The sequence below is a fragment of the Sciurus carolinensis genome, unplaced genomic scaffold, assembly GCF_902686445.1.
Source record: "Sciurus carolinensis unplaced genomic scaffold, mSciCar1.2, whole genome shotgun sequence".
NCBI lineage: Eukaryota > Metazoa > Chordata > Mammalia > Rodentia > Sciuridae > Sciurus > Sciurus carolinensis.
In genome coordinates, this window is record NW_025920128.1 from 219990 (window position 1) to 240106 (window position 20117).

Here is a 20117-nt window from a genome sequence, read left to right on the forward strand (position 1 = left end):
ATCTCTGTGCCTTCCTCAATCCCAATAATTCTTAAATTTGGTCTTTCATGATGTCCCACAATTCTTGGAGTTTCTGTTCATGATTTCTTACCATTTTCTCTGAGCAACTTTATTTTCAAGATTAAATATTTTGTTCATTGTCTGAGGTTCTGTCTTCCAAGTGGTCTAGTCTGTGTTGATGCTTTCCATTGAGTTTTTTATTTGGTTTATTGTTTCCTTCATTTTAAGGATTTTTTTTGTTTTTTGTTTTTTGTTTTTTGTGAGGATCTCTATCTCTTTGTTTAAATGATCTTTTACTTCCTGCTGTTGCTCTTTCAACTGCTTATTATTGTGATCATTCATTACCTGCATTTGCTCTCTTATCTCCTATTTGCTTCATGAATCATTTTAACTATGTATATTCTGAAGTCCTTTTCTGACATTTCTTCTACCATGCTGTCACTGGGTTCTATTAATATAGAATCTAGGGTTTTTTGGATCATTTTCTTCCCTTGTTTTTTCATGTTGTTAATGTTTCTTCCCCTCTAGCAGTACAGATCTGGAGAATTGTAGTTTTCCCCCTTATAGGCTTATAATGACCCTATATGTTTCCAAACCTTTTCTTTAAGGGGGAGATCAATATTAGCATTGCTAGTACAGACAATATGCTGCCCTAAAACAATTAGCCCCTATGAAGACATTAACAATATTGTCATAATAACAGAATGAGTTCAATTATTATCTTCAGTATAACAAATAGATTTGCAATAAGGTCTTCAATTTCTAATGGAAGACAAAGAGGATGCAGAGGGGTGTAGGATATAGCTGTTAATGGGATAAGAAAAGAGTATATAGAAGGTCTAGATCATTGAAAGAGTAAAAGTATAATCAAAGAAGTTGGTTGTTAGCATGAGGAGAGGGAGAAAGATATTCTGAGGAAACAGGTAAACAAAAGAAAAATAGAGCAAGAAAAGTAAAGAAATAAAACTTAAATTTTCAAAAGGAGGAGAAATATAAGGGAAAAAAAAAGGAAAAAAAATTCACACTATAACAGTCATATAGTATTCAAACCTCCCAGTCTTCAGTAGCCTGATGTAAGGCACCTGACAATGAGCTTCCTGTCTCCAGCAGGCGTCTCAGGATGGGATTTGCCCCACCTAAAGATGGGAGATAACGGTTTCCAGGATACCCAAGATGGCTGCTTTGGCTTCCAAATGTGTTGGCTAATGGGGAGCTGCAACTTGGAGTGTGGGCGTGGTCAGTGGAGGTCCTGGAGGCATGGTATGGCTGGTCTGGTTGCAGGATCCTGGAGACGGGGCTCAGTCAGTCTGGACAGGGGTCCTAAAGGTCCTGGCTGTTGTCTCGAAATGTTGGCAGCCATGTATACCATGGGTACTGTGACAGTGGACTTCCAGGCAACAGCAGGCAGCTGGTGCTCCACTGGCGGTCTGAGTTAGTGCTGACTGCTGTCGGATGATCGGCAGGTGAACATCGGGTGGTGGGTGCTGGGTAGGTGAAAGGCAGGCGATGGACAGGCAAATGGCAGGCAAATGGCGGATGATAGGCACCTGACAGTGAGCAATCTTCACTCAAAAGGCATCGATATGCTGGCAAACTGCAGGTGATCACAGTAGACAAATGGGGCAAACAGCAGGGGATCAATAAGCAGCAAAAACTGCCTCACCAAGAAACAGATATCCTCTGCTTGAAACCCGAGTTACAGAGTGACAAGGAACGCAGCCTCCCTGTAGTCCACCATCTTGGATCTCCCGTCTTTTAAATTTCATTGTTTATTTTTCAAAATTAGTTTTGAAATCTGGTTTTTATAATGATAGTAGCACTCCTTATCTATGGTTTTATGTCCTCAGTTTTAGTTATCTACTGTCAAACATGGTCCAAGATTTAAATGCAAAATTCCTGAGATAGTTCCCTAAGTTGTAAATTGTGCGCTCTGCTGAGCAGCAGGATGAAATCTCCCACCTTCTGCCCCATCCTGCCCAGAGTGTGAGCCACCCATTTGTTCAGCGCGTGCTCACTTGGTTATCAGACCTGCTATCAGGGTATCATTAGCTTGTGTTTGAGTAATCTTTGTTTTACTTAATGAAGGTCCCAACGTGCAGGGGTGGTGAAGCGGGCAGTTCAGATATGCCAAAGAGAAGCCATAAAGTGCTTCCCTTAAGTGAATGGGAGAAAATATAACAAGATGTTTTTTGGAGACAGACCACGTTTACATCTGTTTACATGCATCATGTTTACAATACGTCGTTCTGTTTGCTCTGTTATTATGGGTGGCTATTAATCTCTGCTGGGCCTAGTTTATGATTTAACCGGTGTCGTGCCATGTGTGTATGAGAAACAGCACATGTAGGTGTGGCACTACCCATGGCTTCAGGAGAGCCCCGGGGTCAGAGGATGTGCCCCGCAGAGGAGGGCCTGGATTTAGAGGGTGGTCATTGCGTCCCTGCCACTGTGCAGGCAGAACGCTCAGTTCCCCTCCTCCCTCCTGGACGGGCAGCCTTTGCCACACAGACTCATGCCTGGTGTAGGTCTGGGCACAAGTCTGCTCGTTGTGGGTGGTTGGACTGCAGTCAGGTCCTACCTGCTTACGGAGCCAGAGGGATTCCTTTCATCAGACGGTGCCGTGGAGCGTGGCCATGTGCCGCGTTTGCCCTAGGAGCAGGGAGACAGCAGAGCGCATAGAACAGATATGTCCTTGGTTCCCCCTGTTTTCTTAGTTGGGGCTCTCCAGAAATAACAGATACAGAGTCTTCTGGAGGCCCAGGGAAAGCGTCACTTGAAACCTGGGTCATCTGCTTGTTTCTTCTTCCCAGAGAAGGCTGGGCCTTGCTCTGTTCACGTCCTCCAGTGACTGGACAGGCCCACCCACATTATGGGGCATCATGTGCTTTCCTCACAGTCTACTAGTTTAAATCTAACCTCCCAACCTCCAGAATCACGCTCAACCAAGTGTCTAGGTGCTGCGCCCAGCCAGATAGGCAGTTACATGGCCTCAGCCATGACATCTGCTTTAGGCTGGCAAACAGACTGGTGACCGTGGGTCAGCGCTCTGCCCTCCACCCAAGAAGTCCAGAGTCCCCTGAGCTGGTGCTCCAGTTCACTCTGGGGCATACCGTGGGGCTTCCAGAGGAAGGCCGGGAGGGCGTGGTGCCTCAGGACATTGGCCTGGCAGGTGGATGCAGCTCACGTGTCTCCTCAGAGCCCTCACTATCCCAGGCAGAGGCTTGTGTATGAGAAGATTCTTACTATCATTGGTACATCACCTTATTTCAGTCCCCAACGTGAAGCCCCTTCAAGTGAAGTAGGTGTTTGAGACTGGACGTCTTTATCCACTCCAGCAGCCATCTTTCACATGTGGCTCCGCCTCTCTTCAGGTGACCATGTCGCTATGTTTCCGACTTCTTACGCACACGGCTAGATATTCTAAGTCAACTCAGGGAGAGATTTATAAGGCAGTATTTTTGGTCTGCTGTGCAATCCTGAAGTTTCCATTGCTTCCTTTTGGTTCCTGCTAAGAAATAAGGTTAAAAATGCTCACACTGCCATGTGTGGTGGTGCACACCTGTGATCCCAGCAGCTCAGGAGGCTGAGGCAGGAGGATCGCAAATTCATAGCCAGCCTCAGCAACTTAGTGAGACCCTGTCTTAAAGTAAAAATGGGCTGCAAATGTGGCTCAGTGCTCAAGGGCTCCTAGGTTCAAACCCCAGTATCAAAATAAACAAACAAACCACACACCCTTGACCCATTTGAGCTCTTGTTGTTCCTTCCTGCAAACTCAGTGACCGAGTGGAAAAGAAGCAGGGTCCTAGCATTGAGGCACCACTCACAGAGGCTGAGCCCAGCCCCTGACCCTGTGCTGAGGTCTCTTCAGCAGGCCTCCTGACAGCGGAGGACGTCCAAGGAGCCTACTCTGTCACCCGCTCCTTGCTTGGGAGAGGCCACCAGTCTCCCCATGCTGCCCTGCATTCCTCATTCAGTCTTGGGTGGCCCATCTCTCTTGGCCCTCCCAGCAGCCCCTGCCTCAGTTCTGGTTGTGCCTCATTAGAACCAGCACCCTCCTGCATAATGGGAATAGACCCCTAACCGGAGACCCAGTTCCTGCCCTCTTGTGACTGCTGTATTCCCTTGTGACCCTGAAGTATCCCCCTTGCCCCTTCCCCTGTCTTCCCCTCCCTCCTCTCTGCCCCCCCTCCACCCCTGCACACACGCACACTCACACACTGATGTACCCCACGGGTCCTGTTTCCCTGCAGAACCCTGACTGGTAACAGGAGTGAAGGATGAGTTTTCTGAATTGTTCTTTGACCTCATTGGAATCAAGCTGCTGAGGGCTCTACCTGCAGTGGTATAGAGGGCCCTGCCAATCCCTGGCATGACGTGGCCGTAGAGACATGCAAAACCTGACCATGGTGCTCCTGGTCAGACTCAGAAGGACTGCTCTGGTGACCGTGCACTTGACTGACAGCCTCGTGAGCACAGTGAGCCTGGCTGGTCGTCCTAACTGCCCTGGACCCTGTGGAGAAAGAAGAGCTGAGCTTGGGTCTTTGCACACGTGACTAGAAGTTCCCTTGCCTGCTCTGAAGGAGCTCATGGCCCCCAGAGCCACAAGTCTAAGAGTTCTGACACTGAATCCAGAGCCCCATCCTACAGGAAGCCCCAGCAGATCCCGAAAGATGCAGTACACGTTGTGATGTGTGAGGAGCCCCGTGACTTTCCAGTTCATGCAGGCAAACTCTGGAGAGTATGGGCAGAAATGGACGTTAGGGCTAATGGATCATGATGTTCATGCTGTGACTCTGCGTCAGGCCAAGCTTAGCTTAGAGGGTCTAGATTCAGTGTCAGTGCTGAGGGTTTGGAAAGGGCCTGAGAGTTTGATTGCTTCGTTGGCTGAAGCATGGACCAAATGGTGGCCCACGCTAGATGGAGTTGAAGCGTCAGGTTTTCCTTGCAGGGAGGTCTCTAAAGAAATAGGGAGGTGGGATGACGGAACCCGTGCACCACAGGAGAGCCGCTGGCTGCCTGGGAGACCTGCAGGACATACCCGCACCGCAGCCGTGGGAGTCACTGTGAGAGCCTCAGCAGCCTCCCAGAGCCCGGGGTCAGCGGTCCCAGACTGGGTCCTCGAATGCAGCGGGAGCAGTTGGATCCTGGCCATCAGGGCCAAGGGATGGCACTTCATCACACAGGCAGGGTGGGGTGGTCACCACTGTGAGAAGCACACTCCCTGCCCAAGCCCAAGGGTGGACTGGGAGGCACAAGGTGCAGCAGAAAGGCTTTGGTGAGGGTCTTGCAAGACGGACATCAGTTGGCCAGGCACACCAACATGGTCAGAATCAGCATCTCACCTCCTGTGCGCGGGCTCCCCGTTCCTGGGCCGAGGGCGGCGGGGTGCGGCCTCCGGGATGCCGCCTAGGCTTTACTTGCCTCCTGTGGTCATTTAAGACAAGCACCCTAGTCGTCTCCACCTCCCCGTTCTCCCGTGTGGGAAAGCCTCCTGGGCGAGCACATTTTGACACATGTTGTTCTTACCCCTTCATTTAAGTTACTGTTTTCTTCTCTTTTTTTTCTTTTTGTACCGATCTTGGTGAGTTGCTTAGGGCCTCACAAGTTGCCGAGGCTGGCGTTGAACTTGAGATCCTTCTGCCTCAGCTTCCTGAGCTGCTGGGATTACGGATGTGCGCCACCCCACCTGACTTACATTACTGTTTCTTTTTTTTTTAATTTAAGCATTTTTTAGTTGTTGATGGACCTTTATTCATTTATTTACATGTGGTAGGCAAGTGCTCTACAACTGAGCCACAGCCGCCCAGCTCAACATTGCTTTTTGGTTGGTCAGGCTGACCCTGCTTTCAATGGCTGTCAGATGCGTGAACTCTGAATCTGCCACCTCTGCAGGCTCCCGTGCTGTTGTGTGACTTAACTGTGGGTAACCACTCTGCCCCGTGTCCCTCTGGCTATTCATCTTATATCCCCAGAAATCTTACCTTTAGGGATAAATACTGAATTCTGAAAATGAACCACCAAACTTTCAGACTTTCCATTTCTCATATCATAATGAGCAACAGAGGCAAAGAAGTGATCAGTTCATAATAGTCATAATAGTCTGTGTTCACCAGTACATGAATGGGCAAAGAAAGTGTAATGTATTTACCAGTGAAATACAATGCAGTCACAGAGGTGATGAAATCCCGCCCTTTACAACAACACTGATGGGCCTGGACAGAAAGCATTGTCCGTGAGGTAAGGCGGGCACAGAAAGACAGGCGTGACGTGATTTCACACATGCATGAAAACTGAAAAGCTGAGCTCACAGAGGTGGAGAACAGAAAAGCATTTACCAGGAGGGGAATAGGACCGGGGAATAGGACCAGGGAGGAGGCAGAGGTTGTTTAACAGGCACCGAGTCGTAGCCAGCTGGGAGAAAGGTGTTCAGCTGTTCTAGGACACGGAAAGGCGACTAGAGTCAGTGACGCTATTGTTAGGGGTCAGACAGGTGAGGATGGTGGGGACACGAGGCTGAGAGTGACCCTATACAATGACCCACTCTGCTGACCCCACATGCTTTCTTTGCTAAAAAGCACTCTGCCTGCAGTCCTACCTGGCCCACGTGGACAGGATGTTTCATTCCTCAGCAAACCGGGGTGGGGCAAAGGTCAGGCAGTCAGTGTGGGCAGTGGAGGATGGAGTCAAGAGTGAGCTGGTTTTCAAGGAAGGAGCACTGGGTACTGATGGTCAGCTTCCCGACTTGCTGCTCCACACTCTGGGTCGCTAACATTAAACCTCCTGCTCCTGCTCCTACTCGTGCCTGTGGGTAAGAAAGAGAAGACAGTCATGAGAGAGGGGGTCCTGGGGTCTGTAAGACAGCCAGCTGCACCGGGGCCCCTTCTCTTTGGTATCACTGTGTCATATAATTCAAAGTGGCCAGAAGAGAGAATTCTGAGTGTTCTCATCACCAAGGAATGACAGATGTTCTCCATTTAGCCTACCAGAAGCACTTTGCTTTCAGGTGACAAGGCCAGCGATACGCCGTCCCTGTCCGACCTCAGCGTCTGTCAGCTCTCCAGCCCTGGACTGTAACTAAGTTGTAGGAATCTTAATTGCGTTCCTTTATAGAAGGTATCACACTGGTCCATCGCATTGATGAGAGTATGTTGTCTGGACCACGCGAGAGAGGGATAGCAGCCACTCTGGACTTTTTGATATGATGTTCGTGTTTCAGTGGGTGGGAAATAAACCTGCAGAAATCTGGGGGCTTCCACCTCATTGAAATTTCTAGAGTGCCAGTGGTATTGCTACTTTCTAGGGGTGCTGGGTTCCTTGTCTCCAGTTGGCAAAGAATTGAAGAACAGGACGCAGACAGCGAGCAAGCAGCAGGTTGATTGTAAAGCGATGGACACAGAAGTCTCCAAAGAGAAGGGCCCTGGCGTCAGGAGTCGGGGGCAGTTTTGGCCTGTTCTCTTTGTGGTCTCTGGAACTTCCTCCTGCCCTCACCTCCTCCCCTGCCCACGCTCTCCCCACTGTGATTGATTGGTGCCCCTGTGTCCATGCGTCTGTCCTGGTTTTTCTGTTGGATCCCCCACTTAGGAACATGAGCACACAAGTGTCTGTCTGATGGGTCCCCCCTTGTGTCCACGAGCCTTTTCATCACCCTGGAAGTTGACCTCATTAGAAGGTCCTCTCCCTGCCCACTGCCGTCTTCCCTGGCCACCTAGGTTCCTCTACATTTGCCTCAGTGTGAGGCACATTTAGATATCTCTGCTAAGTTTTAAGAAAGGGATAGAAAAAAAAAGAAAATAAATGGGTACAGACAGACTTCTCAAAAGAGAAGGGGCCCAGAGCTGGGCAGCCACGGGAGGGGTGTGACCAAGACAGAGCCACGGTGCGAGGTGGGCACCTCGGGTGTGGAGGCATCGTAGTCCACGCTGCTCTGGTCCATCTCCAAGTGACCGGAAGAGCCCCCAGTTTTGAGTGGGCTCAGGGCAGAAGAGTCTGCATGCTGTTCTATATGTCTGTATAGTTGCTTTCATGTCAGTGACATGCTCTTTTGATTATAATGTAGTTGAAATGAGGACGTGTGGTGTTTCTAATTTTGTTCTTGTGTCTCAAGGTTGTGTTGGGTCTTTTGTGGTTCCATATGAGTTTTAGAATTATCTCTTTTAAAAATTGGTATTTTAATGAGATCAAATCTGTAATGCTTTGGGAATTGTGCACATTTTAACAAATGTGTAGTTAGTCTCCCACTCCATGAAGATGGGATGTCTTCCATTATGTTTTTTAACATTGTTCATCAGTGTTTTACAGTTTCAGTACACAAGTCTTTCTCGCCTTGATTAAATTAAGTTTATTCCTGATTCCTTTTCTTTTGTGGTACTGGGGATTGAACCCAGGGGTGCTTGACTCCTGAGCTACATCCCCAACCCTTTTAATGTTTTATCTTGAGATAGGGTCTCACTGAGTTGCTTGGGCCTTGCTAAATTGCTGAGGCTGGCTTTGAACTTGTGGTCCTCCTGCCTCAGCCTCCCAAGCTGCTAGGATTACGGGTGTGCCCCACTGCACCCAGCTAGAATTTCCTAGTTCTTGATACGACAAGCGATATTCCATTGTGTCCTAGATGGCTGGGGTATTATATTACAAGACTCTGTATTCATCTAAATCTGCATTTCATCTGGTCTTCGGACCCGGGACTCTGGGAGGGGAGCTGGTCCTCTGGACTGTTGTGTGGGGATGTCCATCAGCTGCTCTCCTTGGCTCTGGCTCACTAGGGCAGGTGTGCATCTCTGTGGTCACTTGGCTAGCGGTTGGCTCGGATTCTTGGGTATTTAGCCTGTCCTTCTCATGAAATGTGGGTAGTTTTGATACTTCACTGTGCCGGTTCTCTCTGAGCCTCTCTCTCCTTTCTTCCCACACCAACGTAGGTGACTTGGTGATGTTCTTAATGGGTTCCACAGATCCCCAGGACCTGAAATTTTCATCCTTTCCCCTCTTTCCTGATCTTCAGGCTGTATGTCTGTCTTCAAATTCTGATTCTTTGTGATTGCAGATACAGATTCATCCTCTTTCATGAAGTTTTCATTTCTGTTATTTTACTTTGAGAATTTCCATTTGGTTCTCTCTCTGTGAGTGTGTGTGCGCTACTGAAGATGAATCAGGGGACACTCTACCACTGAGCCACATCCTCAGTCCTTTTTATATTTATTTAGAGACAGGGTCTCACTGAGTGGCTTAGGTCCTCACTAAGTTTTGAGGCTGGCTTTGAACTTGCAATCCTCTGCTTCAGTCTCCGAGCTGCTGGGATTACAGGCATGTGCCACTGCATCTGGCCCATTTGGTTCTTTTAATATAAATTTCTATCTCCTTATTGGTAGTTTTCTTTAACAAATCATCACCATGCTCACCTTGGATCTTTTTGACATGGTTTCCTTCATTCTTTGGACATTCCTATTGGCTTCTTTGTAAGTCTTCATCCGTGGAATCCAACACTAGAGTGATAAAACAGACTCAGTTTCTCCTATACTCTTACATCACAGTACAGAGTGCTTCTGAAACCAGATGTGGTGCTTGCCCCTCCACCCTGCCCGGCAAGCAGTCAGGTCCATAGTGAACTCCACCTGAGTGTCCCTCTGATTCAATTCAGTTTGACTGTCTGTCTGTCTGCAGATAGCTCCCACAGATTGACAGGTCAGTCCGCAGGGTAGCCCCACCTGAGATCCAGCCAGGCTATCCTAACTGTGCTTCTAACACAATAAATCGGCAATAAATTGGGATCCCTATGACCACCCCTTGGATTGCATTAATTTGCTCAAGTGGTTCACAGAGCAGAGGGAAATACTTCCTTATAGTTACTGGTTTATCATAAAGATATTACAAAGGGTGCAGATGAAGAGACACATGCAGCGAGGTGGGGGAAGAGGCCCTCTGGAACTGGTCTTGAAAATCAGGGTCGGGTCCTTGCTCCCCTGGGTGTCCAATAAACACCGGAGAAATGCCGAGGCAAGAGCGGGATGTAAATTTTATTGAAGAAACAAAACAGAAAGGGAGGAGGAGGAGGAGAGGGAGACATATTTTTTCTATAGGACAATCTTTATCCAACTGGATAATTTTCTTCTTTCTAGCTTGCTGAAGTTTTAACATGGTTGAGTGATGAAGTTCTTCAGGTTATTTCTCCATCTGTTGTGGTGATCATAGAGTTATCCTTCTGTTTCTCTCCTGGAAGATGAATGACACGGATTAATTTCCAACTGCATCTTCCTGAGTTGAATACCACTTCCTCAAGTTTTATTACATCTTATATATCACTGGTGAAGTCTGTTGCTGAGAGGGAACCTGTTCTCGTTCAAGATCACACACTGGAGAGACGCTGAGGCAAGTGTAGGGAGCAAGTTCTGTTTAAGAAAGGGATGTAGACAGGCTTCTCTGGAGAGAAGTGGGGCTTCGGAGCTGAAGTCCGTGGGAGGGGTTTACTTGCCCTCTCTTAGTCACTGTCTTTCTTTCTTCCTGTGTGGGTGACAGATCTGGGGTGCAGAGGTTGCCCGTTACAAGTGTGTTGTTTCTCTGGACCCCATCCTTCCTGCCTGCACCGACTGCCTGACCTTTGCCCTGCCTCGGCTTGCTGAGGAAGGCGACACACCGTGTCCACGCAGGCCGGGCAGGGTGCGGGCACGGAAGGTGTGGGGCACACGGCAGGCCCGTGGTCGAGGATCGTTCTCGCGTGTTCCCACCATCCTCGTCTGTCTGTCCCCTAACACGTCAGATGTGAGTTGCCGATGTTTTCATGAGGAATTTTGCTTCTGTGTTATAAAACCTGTTGGTAAGGAGGTAGAATGGAAAAGAAACAAAAGGGAAGGAGAAAGAGACTGCAGCTTTGGCTCTGAAAGCCTGTGATAACTGTGCTCCCGCTGTACTCCCCAGGCCTGTCCTTCCTGGCTTGCCACTCTCAAACTTTCAAAGCAATATGTAGACCTTAAAGTGACTCTGAATTCACTCACTTATGAAAACGGTCCTGTGCACTTTCAGTTTGCCTGTGCAGTGTACTAACACACGTACTTTTAAACAGATTTAACAAAGGAAAATGCAATGTTTTTTGGGGGATTTTTGTTTTGTTTTTTTGATACTGGACATTGAGCCCAGGGACCCCTGACCTCTGAGCCACATTCCCAACCCTTTTTATTTTTAAAGACAGGGTCTTGCTGAGTTGCTTAGGGCCTCGCTGAGTTGCCGAGGCTGACTTTGAACTTGCGATCCTCTTTCCTCGGACTCCTGAGCTGTTGGGTTCACAGGAATGCACCCATGCCTGGCAAAGGTACGATATTTTAAGAAACCTAGAGTTATCAGTGCATTCCAGACCATCTGCTGACCAGAGTGCAGATGGCCTCCACCCACAGAGCCATAGAAGGGCCAGGCCACCAGAACCGTCGTGTGAGCCCAGGGTGGTGCCAGGGTGACCCCATCCCCTCCCACCTTCCCAGACCCCTCCTCAAAAACGTCCCTCTACAAAAACAACCAGAGGACCCCCAAAAAGCACCTCCCACTCTTGAAACAGCCAGATTCTGCTCTGGGAATGTGCCTCCTTCAAGCCCTTTCGCTTTTCGATAGTTTCTTCCTCTGCTAAATATGACTCCTCCTTACATTCTCTTCAGGATGTGCCAGGAGGCTGAAAGACCAAGTAGAAGTCCCTCTGCACCGGGAGATCCCTCCCACCCCAGGTGTCACGTGTCACCTTCGTGTAACGTCTCACTGGTTTGGCATGAGAGTTACGTGGTCCTGACATGAAGGCAAAGCACTTACTCTCATACTATTTTTTACATGGTTGGTATTATTTCTTTCTTAATATTTGACAGAATTCACCCAGTGAATTCTCAGTGAAACTGAGATAGGGATTTTAGGGTACGTAGAGAGGTACTGAGTCTTAAAGGAAACACCTGTGAGCCCTTGGGATATGGAAAGCCCAGTGGTAAGTCTCCAGCAACACGCCCTCGGCCCATACCCTTGTGGACCAGGCAGAGCCACTGGCATGAAGCTCTGCAGCTCCACCTGCCCCGCTCTCGTCCAGCCCTGAGCACCAGCCCCTGTCAGTCCGAGCATTCGTTCCACCAGAGGTTGCTGTCTCTCCCTCTGCAGAGCCTGCTTTCTCCCTCTGGTGCACGTTCCTTGCTTTGCCCAAAGGCGTCTCTTCCTTGAACATCTGCTTTCCTAAACAAGCCTCCGTCTGTGCTTTGGACTGGCACGTTCTGCAACTCCTTTCCACACTGTGCCAAGAACCCCACTGGACGGCCTGGGGCAGTGGCTCAGTGGCGGAGCACTTGCCTAGCACACATGATGCGCTGGGTTCGAGTCTCAGCACCACATATAAATAAGAAATAAAGGTCCATTGACAACTAAATATGTGTGTGTGTGTGTGTGTGTATATATATATATCTATATATATTTTTTTTTTTTTTTTTTTTTTAAGGAACCCCACTGGCCCTGAGTCAAGTTCCTCCTCTGGGAATTCCTCGGAGACTTCTCAGGAGATGCCTCTTCTCCCATGACAAAACCTCCTGGATCATAGTTTTCTCGTGACAAGATCTTTAATTACAGATTTGATTTCTCTGTAAAGCTATTCATTTCCTTTCTGTGTGGCAGCATGGGGAGGAAACCCAGGGGCACTCTCCCACTAAGCCATGTCCCTAGCTCTTTTTATTTTGAGGCAGGTCTTGCTGAGGTGTCCAGGCTGGCCTCCTGCCTCAGCCACCTGAGTTGCAAGAATTACAGATGTAATTCATATTCTTGATTTTTTTTCTTGCTTTGGTTGCAGAAGGTTAGATTTTTCAAGTGTTTCCATTCATTTAAGTTGTTGATTTGTTGGTGTTGAGAATAAGATCCACAAGCCTTTCAAGATCTATGGTAACCTTTCTCTCCTTTTCAGTCCCAATATTGGTCATTTGCATTTTCCCTTTTTTTCCTTGTTCATTTCTTGTTAGTGGTTATTAATTTTTTTAAATGCCTTCAAAGAACTGAATTTGATTTTGTCAGTGTTTCATTTTTTCTGTTTTCAATTTCATTGATTTCTGCATTTCTTTTTTCTACTCACTTGAATTTAGTTTGTCCTTTGTTTTGAAACTTTTTGAAATAGAAGCTTAGCCACTGATTTTAACCTTTCTGGGAAGTTTTCTTGTATGCACTGAGAGCTGTTGTCTTCTGTCTAGTGGCTTCTCTCTTGGCTTTCCGACCAGTTTTTGTTATTCTATTTTTTGTTTTAATTGACTTTCAATATGTTCTAATTTCCTTTTTCCTTTTTTGGAATCCTGTATTACTTCAGCATGTGTTTAATTTCCAAATATTTGAGGATTTTGAGGTTATTATTTAGGTATTGATTTCTTGTTTCATCTCTTGGTGGACAAAGTAATTTTGGGGGGTGCAGATACTAGGGATTGAATCCAGGTGGGCTGTACCACTGAGCTACGTTCCCAGCCCTTTCTGTCTTTATTTTTTTATTTTGAGACAGGGTCTCAGTAAGCTGACAAGACATCCCTCTTCTCTTCCTCTTTGTGTCCTTTCAAACCTTTTATTTTTTAATCTAATTAAATTAATGAATTAAATTTTTTTTGGTACTGGGGATTAAATCCAGAGACACTTTACCGGTTTAAAAGTGTATCCGCAGTAGTGATTGTTCCTTCTGCTGGTTTCGTCAGTGCTTCTGCTTGACTGATTCTGAAGTTCTGTTGAATGCACACACGCCTAACGTGAGTCTTCCTGTTGGTAGGCTCTCCTACCATGCAGCGCCCTCTTCACCTTAGTGACTAGCACTCCTTTACTTCTTAGAAATCCTTCCTAGTTCTCCTCGTCGACAGACCTTTACTTCATCCGTTCCTCCATGTCGGGGCTGAGGCGTGAGCCCAGCGCCTCACCGCCCAGGTGCTCCCCCTGCGCCGCAGCCCCGCCCACACTCCTGTGCTTGTACGTGACTCTGGACCCTTGGCTTCGCTCTGCCTGTGCGTCCACACACAGTACGCTGAGCCGGATCTTGTTTCTTTCTTGGGGTGACAGCCTGCCTTTTCTTCGCGTATTTGGCCGGACTGTGTTTAGTATGAATACTAATATGGCTCAGTTTGTCTCACTCTGCTTCCCTCTTGTTCCATTGGATCTTTGTTTTTCTTTCCTGCTTTCAGTTTTCTCTCTTCTCTGGACCCTTTAGAGATATTTCTTAGTGGTATTAGTGGTACTAATACCTGACTAATACAGACTAATAGTCTGGCTGTCCAATCTGGTGCCACTAACTTAGAATTGACTTAAGAATTCAGTGCCCCAGTTGCAATGGCTGCATTTCAGGGGCTCAGTAGCCATAGATGGCTCCCAGTGCATTGAACAGTGCAGACTGTCCACACTGCAGAGTTATCCTAGCTCTCTGGACATTGCGATCAGGATTGATATTGAGCCAAGAGTCCTCAGGTCAAGGCAGCCTATTATGGAAAGAGAAATATCATAGTTCGCTGTGCCTGTTCGCCATGTCTTCACTGCGGATCAGCTGGGCACCTCTAGGCAGGTGTCCTCACTGCCCTGAACCTTGGGCTTCCCTCGTCAACGACAGAGGAACAACCCTGCACTTTCTGCTTTGCAGGTGCTTGTGGGAACATTAATGGTGACAGTAAAGGTCAAAGCAGTCTTCCAGCGAACAAGAGTCTCCACTCTCTGAAAGCGGAGGATGCAGGTGTCTGTGTTCCTTACTCTTTCAGATTGCTGACAGAACTGGAATCGCCTTCATGGTGGCCTTTCAGCGCCAAGCTTTGGAAGATGCCAGCAGAAGTGAAGCGTGGGGACAGCGCCTCTGGGGCTGGCAGTGAGCCGTCTGGAAAGGACAGGGTCTTGATCAAGGTCCCTGCTGTCGTTTCCCAAGGCCCAGAGCTTCACGTTAGGCCAGGAGGGCTGGCCGTGCTGGCTTCTGGGTTGGAGATCCGGGACTCCAGCGCTGCGCTCCTCCACAGGTTTGAGAGGGAAGACGTGGATGACATCAGGGTCCACTCGCCTTACGAAATCAGCGTTCGCCAGCGGTTCATTGGGAGGCCGGATGTGGCCTATCGCGTGATATCCGCCAAGATGCCAGAGGTCATTCCCATCTTAGAAGTACAGTTCGGCAAGAAGGTTGAGCGGCTGCCAGCGGCCGCTGGGCTCAGGAGCACAGGAGCATCTTCCCCCACAGAGAGGCGCTGCTCCTCCTGGCGCGCAGGTGAGTGGCCGAGCCTGGCAGCCCCTCTGCTTAGACATAAAAGCAGTTCCTCTCCGACTGCTGGGCTGCCTCGTGTGCGTGGAGACACGTGCAGCTCGACACTGGTCAGTGCTGCAGTTGGGAAGTCGGCCCTGCCCCAGAGCCCCTGTGGTCAGTGAAGGCTTAGTTCCCCGACGGCACAGGGAAAGGTGACGGCACTTTCAGGAGGGGGGCCTGATGGAAGGTCCTGAGGTCACTCGGGACATGCCCTTGAGGGAGCTTGTGGGGCCCAGCCCTTCCTGTCTCTTCTGCTTCCTGCCTTGTGATGAGGTGCTGGTTTTACTCCCCCGTGTCATGATACGCTGCCTCACCACAGGTCTGACACGCTGGGATTGCCTGACCTCAGACTGGGAACCTCTAGAACTGCGTGCCAAATTAACCTTGTTTCTTTATAAGTTGACTCAGGTATTTATCATAGTGACTATATGTGTCGTTCACATGTGAATGTCTTCTTAAAACAAAATACTAGAAACTGGAAACCTTATAAAGAAAAGAAGGTCATTTATCTTATAGGTTGAGAGACTTAAATTACAAACTTGGGCAGCCCCTGGGACGGGGATGAAGGCCTCATTGCAGATGATGCTGTAACAGGAGCATGTGCAAGAGGCAGAGCTCATACGGCAGGACAGGAAGCCAGGGAGACTGGGAAGGCAAGCTTGTTCTGTAAGAACGCCATCTTTCAGGAACTACCTGGGATCCCGTAGGGATGCTAAATCTCTTCTGAGAGCAGCACCCCAGCACGTGAGGACTTCCCACTGGGCTCCACCCTTTAGAGGTCCCAGCACTGGCAACATCACACCAAGGAGCAAGGCCCTGAACACGGGACCCATTAGTACGTAGGCCGTACACACCTGGCACAGGAAGGGGCGCTGCAGAGCAGGTCATGAATACCAGGCTACAGGTCGGCCGTCCACAACCCTTGCCCTCTGACTGATCGGGGTCGAGCACTCCCAGAGCTAACCTGGGTAAGCCACCTGTCCCCAAGGGCCTCCCTCCCCACACCACCAGTCCCCCAGCATCCCAGCCGCCCTGGCCCTGGGCAGGGTCTCTGCCCAGCCGTAGTCCAGGTAGGCTTCCACTGGTCTGTGATCTCCAAGGTTGAAAACACGGCAGAGATAGGAGTTTCCAGGATTCTCCAGGTGCTCTGCGGTGCGGTGGTGTACAGCAAGAGTAAACTGGAGACAAAGGCAGGGTCCAGCGGAGGAACGCACGTGTGGACTGTCCTAGAGGAGTGTGAGGAGGAGGTGAGTGGTGAGTGACCACATGGAGTAGACGTGTGACACTGGAGGAGGTGACTCTCCTAGAGGAGTGTGAGGAGGAGGTGAGTGGTGAGTGACCACATGGAGGAGGCGTGTGACACTGGGAGGAGGTGACTGTCCTAGAGGAGTGTGAGGAGGAGGTGAGTGGTGAGTGACCACATGGAGGAGGCGTGTGGCACTGGGAGGAGGTGACTGTCCTAGAGGAGTGTGAGGAGGAGGTGAGTGGTGAGTGACCACATGGAGGAGGCGTGTGGCACTGGGAAATGGTGACTCTCCTAGAGGAGTGTGAGGAGGAGGTGAGTGGTGAGTGACCACATGGAGGAGGCGTGTGGCACTGGGAAGAGGTGACTCTCCTAGAGGAGTGTGAGGAGGAGGTGAGTGGTGAGTGACCACATGGAGGAGGCGTGCAGCACTGGGAGGAGGTGACTCTCCTAGAGGAGTGTGAGGAGGAGGTGATGGTGAGTGACCACATGGAGGAGGCGTGTGGCACTAGGAGGAGGTGACTCTCCTAGAGGAGTGTGAGGAGGAGGTGATGGTGAGTGACCACATGGAGGAGGCGTGTGGCACTGGGAGGAGGTGAGTGTCCTAGAGGAGTGTGAGGAGGAGGTGAGTGGTGAGTGACCACATGGAGGAGGCGTGTGACACTGGAGGAGGTGACTGTCCTAGAGGAGTGTGAGGAGGAGGTGAGTGGTGAGTGACCACATGGAGGACGCGTGTGGCACTGTGAGGAGGTGACTGTCCTAGAGGAGTGTGAGGAGGAGGTGAGTGGTGAGTGACCACATGGAGGAGGCTTGTGGCACTGGGAGGAGGTGACTGTCCTAGAGGAGTGTGAGGAGGAGGTGAGTGGTGAGTGACCACATGGAGGAGGCGTGTGGCACTAGGAGGAGGTGACTCTCCTAGAGGAGTGTGAGGAGGAGGTGACCGGTGAGTGACCACATGGAGGAGGCGTGTGACACAGGGAGGAGGTGAGTGTCCTAGAGGAGTGTGAGGAGGAGGTGAGTGGTGAGTGACCACATGGAGGACACGTGTGGCACTGGGAGGAGGTGAGTGTCCTAGAGGAGTGTGAGGAGGAGGTGAGTGGTGAGTGACCACATGGAGGAGGCGTGTGGCACTGGGAGGAGGTGAGTGTCCTAGAGGAGTGTGAGGAGGAGGTGAGTGGTGAGTGACCACATGGAGGAGCACGGTTGGCACTGGGAGGAGGTGAGTGTCCTAGAGGAGTGTGAGGAGGAGGTGAGTGGTGAGTGACCACATGGAGGAGGCGTGTGGCACTGGGAGGAGGTGACTCTCCTAGAGGAGTGTGAGGAGGAGGTGATGGTGAGTGACCACATGGAGGAGGCGTGCGGCACTGGGAGGAGGTGACTGTCCTAGAGGAGTGTGAGGAGGAGGTGAGTGGTGAGTGACCACATGGAGGAGGCGTGTGGCACTGGGAGGAGGTGACTCTCCTAGAGGAGTGTGAGGAGGAGGTGAGTGGTGAGTGACCACATGGAGGAGGCGTGCGGCACTGGGAGGAGGTGACTGTCCTAGGGAGTGTGAGGAGGAGGTGAGTGGTGAGTGACCACATGGAGGAGGCGTGTGGCACTGGGAGGAGGTGACTCTCCTAGAGGAGTGTGAGGAGGAGGTGAGTGGTGAGTGACCACATGGAGGAGGCGTGTGGCACTGGAGGAGGTGACTCTGCTAGAGGAGTGTGAGGAGGAGGTGAGTGGTGAGTGACCACATGGAGGAGGCGTGTGGCACTGGGAAATGGTGACTCTCCTAGAGGAGTGTGAGGAGGAGGTGAGTGGTGAGTGACCACATGGAGGAGGCGTGCAGCACTGGGAGGAGGTGACTGTCCTAGAGGAGTGTGAGGAGGAGGTGAGTGGTGAGTGACCACATGGAGGAGGCGTGTGGCACTGGGAGGAGGTGACTGTCCTAGAGGAGTGTGAGGAGGAGGTGAGTGGTGAGTGACCTCATGGAGGAGGCGTGTGGCACTGGGAGGAGATGACTCTCCTAGAGGAGTGTGAGGAGGAGGTGAGTGGTGAGTGACCACATGGAGGAGGCGTGTGGCGCTTGGAGGAGGTGACTGTCCTAGAGGAGTGTGAGGAGGAGGTGAGTGGTGAGTGACCACATGGAGGAGGTGTGTGACACTAGGAGGAGGTGACTCTGCTAGAGGAGTGTGAGGAGGAGGTGAGTGGTGAGTGACCACATGGAGGAGGCGTGTGGCCCTAGGAGGAGGTGACTGTCCTAGAGGAGTGTGAGGAGGGGTGAGTGGTGGTGACCTACATGTAGGAGGCGTGTGGCACTGGGAGTAGGTGACTCTCCTAGAGGAGTGTGAGGAGGAGGTGAGTGGTGAGTGACCACATGGAGGAGGCGTGTGGCACAGGGAGGAGGTGACTGTCCTAGAGGAGTGTGAGCAGGAGGTGAGTGGTGAGTGACCACATGGAGGAGGCGTGTGGCACGGGGAGGAGGTGACTGTCCTAGAGGAGTGTGAGGAGGAGGTGAGTGGTGAGTGACCACATGGAGGAGGCGTGTGGCACTGGGAGGAGGTGACTGTCCTAGAGGAGTGTGAGGAGGAGGTGAGTGGTGAGTGACCACATGGAGGAGGCGTGTGGCACTGGGAGGAGGTGACTCTCCTAGAGGAGTGTGAGGAGGAGGTGAGTGGTGAGTGACCACATGGAGGAGGCGTGTGGCACTGGAGGAGGTGACTGTCCTAGAGGAGTGTGAGGAGGAGGTGAGTGGTGAGTGACCACATGGAGGAGGCGTGTGGCACTGGAGGAGGTGACTGTCCTAGAGGAGTGTGAGGAGGAGGTGAGTGGTGAGTGACCACATGGAGGAGGCGTGTGGCACTGTGAGGAGGTGACTGTCCTAGAGGAGTGTGAGGAGGAGGTGAGTGGTGAGTGACCACATGGAGGAGGCTTGTGGCACTGGGAGGAGGTGACTCTCCTAGAGGAGTGTGAGGAGGAGGTGAGTGGTGAGTGACCACATGGAGGAGGCGTGTGGCACTAGGAGGAGGTGACTCTCCTAGAGGAGTGTGAGGAGGAGGTGATGGTGAGTGACCACATGGAGGAGTGGTTACACTAGGAGGAGGTGAGTGTCCTAGAGGAGTGTGAGGAGGAGTGAGTTGTGAGTGACCACATGGAGGAGGCGTGGGCACTGGGAGGAGGTGAGTGTCCTAGAGGAGTGTGAGGAGGAGGGTGAGTGGTGAGTGACCACATGGAGGAGGCGTGTGGCACTGGGAGGAGGTGAGTGTCCTAGAGGAGTGTGAGGAGGAGGTGAGTGGTGAGTGACCACATGGAGGAGGCGTGTGGCACTGGGAGGAGGTGAGTGTCCTAGAGGAGTGTGAGGAGGAGGTGAGTGGTGAGTGACCACATGGAGGAGGCGTGTGGGCACTGGGAGGAGGTGACTGTCCTAGAGGAGTGTGAGGAGGGAGGTGAGTGGTGAGTGACCACATGGAGGAGGTGTGGCACTGGGAGGAGGTGACTGTCCTAGAGGAGTGTGAGGAGGAGGTGAGTGGTGAGTGACCACATGAGGAGGCGTGTGCACTGCGAGGAGGTGATGTCTATAGAGAGAGTGTGAGGAGGGGTGAGTGGTGAGTGACCACATGGAGGAGGGTGTGGCCTGGGAGGAGGTGACTGTCTAGGGAG

The 20117-nt window shown here is 50.7% G+C and overlaps 1 protein-coding gene across 1 annotated transcript in view; it reads left to right on the forward strand.

Annotated features, from left to right (window-relative positions):
• Snap47 (synaptosome associated protein 47) overlaps positions 1-20117 on the forward strand; it is a 77698-nt gene that overhangs the window by 38462 nt on the left and 19119 nt on the right. The window contains exons 3-6 of the mRNA XM_047537582.1: positions 14709-15199; positions 15555-15643; positions 16336-16482; positions 16991-17073. Coding sequence (XP_047393538.1) covers positions 14709-15199; positions 15555-15643; positions 16336-16482; positions 16991-17073 — 810 coding nt within the window. The remainder of the gene's footprint in view (positions 1-14708; positions 15200-15554; positions 15644-16335; positions 16483-16990; positions 17074-20117) is intronic.